This window comes from Dipodomys ordii, unplaced genomic scaffold (genome assembly GCF_000151885.1).
Source record: "Dipodomys ordii isolate 6190 unplaced genomic scaffold, Dord_2.0 Scaffold33, whole genome shotgun sequence".
NCBI classification, from domain to species: domain Eukaryota; kingdom Metazoa; phylum Chordata; class Mammalia; order Rodentia; family Heteromyidae; genus Dipodomys; species Dipodomys ordii.
The window spans coordinates 2,982,379-2,988,525 of NW_012267249.1; the positions used below are offsets into that span (position 1 = coordinate 2,982,379).

Genomic DNA, 6,147 nt, shown 5'->3' on the forward strand with positions numbered 1-6,147 from the left:
TTTTTCTGTGGGAAGGGGACAGAATCCTGGAGAGGCATAGACAGCCTATAGACATAGCTGCCTTCCACTGTCCTTTTGGTGAAGGGCCATTTGCATGAGACAGGCTTTAAAGTTACCCTTCCTGTCCCTGGGCTTCTCCTCTCGTGTAAACAGCTGCTGTTTACCCAGAACCTAGCATACAAAGGTGGAAACAGCTGTCACTAGCTGGAAACTTACCACATACTGGGCACTGTGCTGTGCACACCAGCCACTGTTGGGGTATATGTATTTGAAAGTATTTTATACTAAGAAGAAAAGGAAAAGACGAAGTGTAGAGTGACAAAGTGGCTTTTCCAAATGTTGGAATCAGAATTTAAATGTGGATCTATATGACACAAAAACCTGGGTTTGTCTCAGCCCTGGCCTGCTAATGCATCCTTGTTCCCTGAGCACAAAATCTGAGCAGAAGCACGAAGGTACAGATATCTATGGAGATCTATGGAGTGAACCAGGATCTCCATTCCCATCCTTCACTTCAGGAAGTACTTGAGGCAGGAATGATGATGAGTTAAGGTCATCCCCAGACTCTTACAGTCTGCTGGGGGAAAACCCACCGTCAGCTCTGACATGTGATGACATAAGACTTTTGTGGGTGGAAAAAGTAGATGCATAGGCCATTCAGAAGGGCACAAAGAACTCATGTATCAGAAGCCTGAGGTGGCTGGAGTTGAGGATGGGAAGGTCCTGGAGGTGGCTGAGACAAAGCTTTCTCCCCCTGCCTCTGTGGCCGTTTCTGAGTAGTTCATGGGGACAGGCATGGAAAGTCTAGTTCACCCTCACAAGAAGCCTGTGGTGTCTCCATTTGACAGGTGAGGAGACTGAGCTCAGAATAGCTTCCTTCATTTGTTTCATCTGTCAGGGTATACTTTGTGCCTTGGCCAGGTCTCTTCATGTCACCCCCAGACTGATCCCTTTTCACCCTCTCCACATTATCATACCTGTACTGGGTCTTGAACTCAGGGTCTGGGCACTATCCCTTAGCTTTTCCACTCAAGGCTCTAACCACTTGAGCCACAGTTCCATTTGTGGCTTTTTGGTAGTTAATTGGAGATGAGTCTCACGGACTTGTCCAGCCTGGCTTCAAATTGTGATCCTTAGAGCTCAGCCTCATGAGTAACACTCAGCCTCTCCTTACCTTTTATCACTGCAAACTCTCAGCCTTCCAGACCCTGATTTTCTTAACAGTGCCTGTCGAAGCCATCTATTATGTGACTCTGTTGCATGCTTGCTTCAGGCTGGCTAGACCTCAAGCCCCAAAGTGTATGCAGAGCTCCTTGGCCCAGACTGGGTGCCAAGTGGAGACAGTAGCTGTCTATCCCCATCCCCAACCCATCCTAACCAGGCAGCACTGCACCAGGCACAAGTCACTCTCAGTAACCAATCTCATTTGATTCCTTGCATACAACCTTGTGTTAGGCTTATTCTTCTCATTGTATGGGAAAAGAAACTGAGCCCCCAGGAGGGTCCATGACTTCCTCTGCATTTCATGACCACAGAGCAGTAGATGAAGGCTGAGATTTTGCTCTTGTTCTGTTTAGACTCAGGTCAGACTAAGCCTGGAGAAACAAAGGGCCCTAAGTAGACAGTATGTGCCTTCAAGTCATTCAGTGTCCTGCCCATGTTTTCTGTTCTCTGGGATGACCTAGCCCTTTACAGGGTAAGTGATGATTAAAGGAGAGGCCAGAAGAGAAAGGGCACTTAGTGGGTCCTTCTTGGTTTTGCATCACCACTAATCCTGACCCAGCACTTCTAATAGCAATGTGGCGTGAAGAGTTAGGCAAGCATGGATCGACGAGTTCAAGAGGATTACTTAGTAATCTGCTAAACCACTTAAGCTGCCTGGGAAAAGGCTACCCCATCCTGCCCATTAATTTATTCCACAAATGACTGTGAGCACTTAGCTGAGCTGGAAAGATGACGGGGATGCCAGTGCTCAGTTATTGAGAATATGCCATGGCCCATTAGCACAAGGTTGAAATACCTGGATCATCCTTACTTCTGGTTCTTTAACAGGGAAGGTGGTAGTGTGGGACAAAGGTGAGGCAAATGTGACACCTGGAACACTTAATATGACTCTGAGGACATTGCTTCACCCTAGGCCCCACCCCTAGGAATTATGGGAAATTGTGCTGTGCTACCCAGAGCCTCCTTTCATACATTTGTTACTCTAGCTGCTGGAGGTGCTATTGGCAACAGCCTTCCCCTGGCAGCTCCTCTAAGACAGGGCTGAGCTGGGGAGGGCAGCTCTTCTTATGCTCATGCCACTTCCCTGGACAGCCCTTAATTGATGATCGACAGGCGGGGGAGCATGAAAAATTATACATTAACTCTGAAGGGCCCAACTACCTTCCATGCTCCCTGTGAGGCTGGTCTGGCCCCAGCCCTTGCTTCTTTGGCTTCCTCCCCTCCTTCTGGAGTGCAGATAGTGTTGGCACTCCCAAAAAATCTCTACAAGCTGAACTCCATGTCAGTTTGCTTCCTGCAGAATCAAATCTGCAACAGTGTTACTCCTGAAGAGGCCTCTTACCAACTGGTTAAAATGCAGCCTTCTTAAAGACTCTAAGACAAAAGTGTTCCCAAAAGCCAGGAGTCAGAGATAATAGCACTAGCTACAAATCCCACTATTCTAGACTATACCTCTATTAGCTCACTTAATCTCTGTAGCAACTCTGTGGTGGTGATACTACTACATCCAGTTTTACAACTAGGTTCCAAGATGTTCTACTTTTCTTTAGAGAAAAACAAGGGCTTGAACATAAAGTTTAGCCAACCGATAATTCAAAAGACTGGCAGTCTGTGGAAACTTGCATATGAATGAGAACAAAAAGAAAGCTAAAGTATGTCTTATCTGTCATAATTCAGATCCTGATTGATATTACTTATTTTTGGGCCGACTTGGGGTTTGAACTCAGAGCCTTGTGTTCTTGCTTGGCTTTCTTGCTCAAGACTGGTGTTCTACCACTTAAACTTCCATTTTCAGCTTTTTGCTGGTTAGTTAAGAGATTGAAGAGTCTTACAGATTTGCAGGCTGCCTTTGAATCACCATCCTTACATCTCAGTCTCCTGAGTAGCAAGGATTACAGGTGTGAGCCACTGGCACCCAGGCTAGTTCCTGACCTTTAAAGACTGACTCTTCTCTGGATCCTATGTTGAAAATGAACTATATAACTTGTGGGTGGGGATGGGAGGGAAAACCTGGGAGAGAGTGAGGGAAGGGGTGACATTGTCCAAAAAGAAATGTACTCTTTACCTAATTTACGTAACTGTAACCCCTCTGGACATCACCTTTATAGCAACAATAAATTCTTTTTTAAAGAGAAAATAGCAATAAATAAGACAAGGCATTAAGAGTAATATATGCTGAATGTGATACCAGAACAAAATCTAAATAAGATGTGTGTGTTAATGATGATGGTGATAATAATAAACAACAACAACAATAATAGTACAACAACAATGATAGACTGGCAGTTGACACCAAAGACCCATGAAGGACAGTGAAATCCATAGGATTAAGGGATAGCAGGTAGGTAGGCATGGGGAACAGGTGAGAAACACCTGTTGGACTCAGGAACTGGTGTGCTGCCTGAGGAACCAAGACTCAGGGGGGTAACAGAGCTTGTTTGAGGCCAGGCTCCTAAGAGAACTTCTGGGACAGGGTGCTGAGGCTGTGAGGCCATAAGCCCACTGCTTTCCCTCTGTGTCTTCTCTTCTAATGCAGCAAGTAGGGTCAGAATCCTCTAGTGTCAGGGATTTGAGGATCCCAGTGGTGAATTTCCCCAGGTGTTATGCTGCTCCAGCCTCAGCTGTCCACCTGTCAGCTGACAGCAGACTCTCCTCCAGGGATGGCAGCTGGACTTCCTCCTCAGGCTCTACTTTACCTCTGGGAAGGGGCAGGAGCTGGACTTGCATTGTAATTCCTTCCAAATGAGAAGAATTGGAGAGTTTATCAACTGCATATCAATTCTACCCCTGACTTGTCCCTCACTCATGATGAGACTTATTGCCTTATAAAGTAGTAGGACAGGAATATCATCCTCACTGTACAGGTAGGGAAACTGAGGTCAAGAAAGAGGGGAATCAGGCAATGTGAAAGCCCAGGGCCAAGCCTCCCTATCTTCATTCAGTCCTTTGTTTCTGTCTATGGCCTGGGTCTGGGTGAAGCTAGAGAGAATCCTCATTTGAGATCAGGCCCGCCCTTAACCAAAAGGCCCTCTTCCTTTGTCTCTATCCTGTCCTGGAGGCCTAAGGTCTCAGAGGAGCTCTTTATTCACTTGCCAAATACTTTCTCACACCCACTCCTTGCCCATCCTCCCGGCTTCAGAGCTGGTGCCCACAAAGTATGCTCTGGGAAAACTCACAGGTGGCTGAAGAGTCATGAGAACAAGTGACTTGGCACTAGAGCAGCGTTCAACATTCAGGGACAGAAAGTGTAGCCCTTGAGTTCCTCTCCAGTCTCTGGATTCCATCTCCTACAGACTTCCCTAATGCCTGGTCTTAGCATTGCCTGTAGGCTCCTCCTTGCCTTCAGTCTCTCCTCTACCTCCTTCCCAGGTCTTTCCAGAGTGAACCACAGTGGGCAGGCAGGAACTCACATTGGAGATCAGGACTGAAGCCAAATCCTGGAGTCCTGGGCCAGCCCCACATCTCTCACATGTGAAATGATGACTGTGTTGACCTCAACGTTGTACAGCTATCACCTTTCCACTCTGTAGATTCCCTGCACTGGGAGGCTTCCCTGCTGCTAGTGTCTTCTGCAAGCCCTAAAAACATATTCATCCCCTCACAACATCACATGTCACCGCCTCTCAAGAGCCTGAACTGATGCCCCATCCTAAGCGGCTGAAACTTCCTCCTTCTGGGCTTGGCAGCTTGGCTGTTCCACCTGGTTTCTGCATCTCCTCACTTCTTCCTAGTACCATGATAAATTATTTCCAGGCCTGTCACTCACCGACACCCACCCCAGACACCGATTCCACATGAGCATTTGCTAGCTTGGTATGAAGCCTGGGAAAAAACTTAATGCCACCTATTTCTAGTATACTCATTTCTATCATTTATTGAGGACTGCCTAGGAATCTGCATGGTGTCAAAGGCATCTCTAGAGGAGACTGGAAACAGCCTTGAAAGGCTGAAGGGATACTATTACTGGTAGTCCAGAACCAGGTCTTTCTGGGTCTGTCTTAATCCTCAAGTATAGCCTAGCCCATCCCTTACCCCCCGACCTGGGAGCTCCAGTGGGTTATGCTGCCCCCCGGTGGCAGCCTCTGCCTTACAGGTTGTGACAGATCACAGTTGCACAACTCAAGGTATTTTCAAAAGAAACGGTGGGACTTCTCATCCTGGCCTCATAGCCCACGAAGGTCTCCAACAGCCTCAGGACTGTGAAAGCTGAATACAGGTGGAAGGAAAAGGAAAACTCAAAACTGTAAAAGGATCCAGGTTTATTTCGGTTTGGGAGGCCAAATGGGGCATCGCTCCACTCGGCGGTGGTTAAGGGCTGTACAAGCTTTCCTCCCCCAGCGACAATGAGGGATCGGGGAATCGTTGCTCCGAGGACCCAGTCCCGGTCGTGAGCTGCACGAGGAGTCGGGAAATCAGGCAGAAGTCTGCCATGGCTCAGATTAGGGGGTGGGAAAGGGGTGAGGAAAGAGCCAGGACGCAGAGTCCAAGAACGCGGAGTCCGAAAGTGGTCTAGTCCCCTTCACCTTCCCGCTGGGGCACGGGTGGGAGAAAATGCAAGAGCGTCCTCGGGGCGGGGAGGCAGGGTCTGGAGGCAAGCCAGGCGTCTCAGCCCGGCGCCGGGCTCCGCGGGCAAACCCGCCGTGTCCGCCCTCCCGGAGGGCGCGTGCGGGCCGGGCGGCTGGGGGCAGAGTCCGGCGGGCAGCCAGGCCCACGTCTCCTCTCGGGCGCGGTCAGCAGCTCACGGAGCCGGCGGGCGGCGCCGACCCCAAGTCCGAGAAGCAATCGAACTCGCTCTGGCCCAGGAAGAGCTCGGGCAGCTCGAGCACGCGGTGCAGCCCGAGCTCCAGCTCCAGCGACGTCAGCGCCTCCTCGTCGATGAGTTCGGCGTCCATGCCTCCCAGAGCCTGCGCGGGCGGCGGCGGG

At 49.4% G+C, this 6,147-nt stretch overlaps 1 protein-coding gene across 1 annotated transcript in view; it reads right to left on the reverse strand.

Moving 5' to 3' along the window:
- Positions 1-5,466: 5,466 nt before the first annotated feature.
- Positions 5,467-6,147, reverse strand: part of Cited4 (Cbp/p300-interacting transactivator, with Glu/Asp-rich carboxy-terminal domain, 4) — a 1,292-nt gene continuing 611 nt past the window's right edge. Inside the window, exon 2 of the mRNA XM_013016770.1 lies at positions 5,467-6,143. Within this exon, the coding sequence (XP_012872224.1) occupies positions 5,955-6,143 (189 nt within the window). The 3' untranslated portion in view covers positions 5,467-5,954. The remainder of the gene's footprint in view (positions 6,144-6,147) is intronic.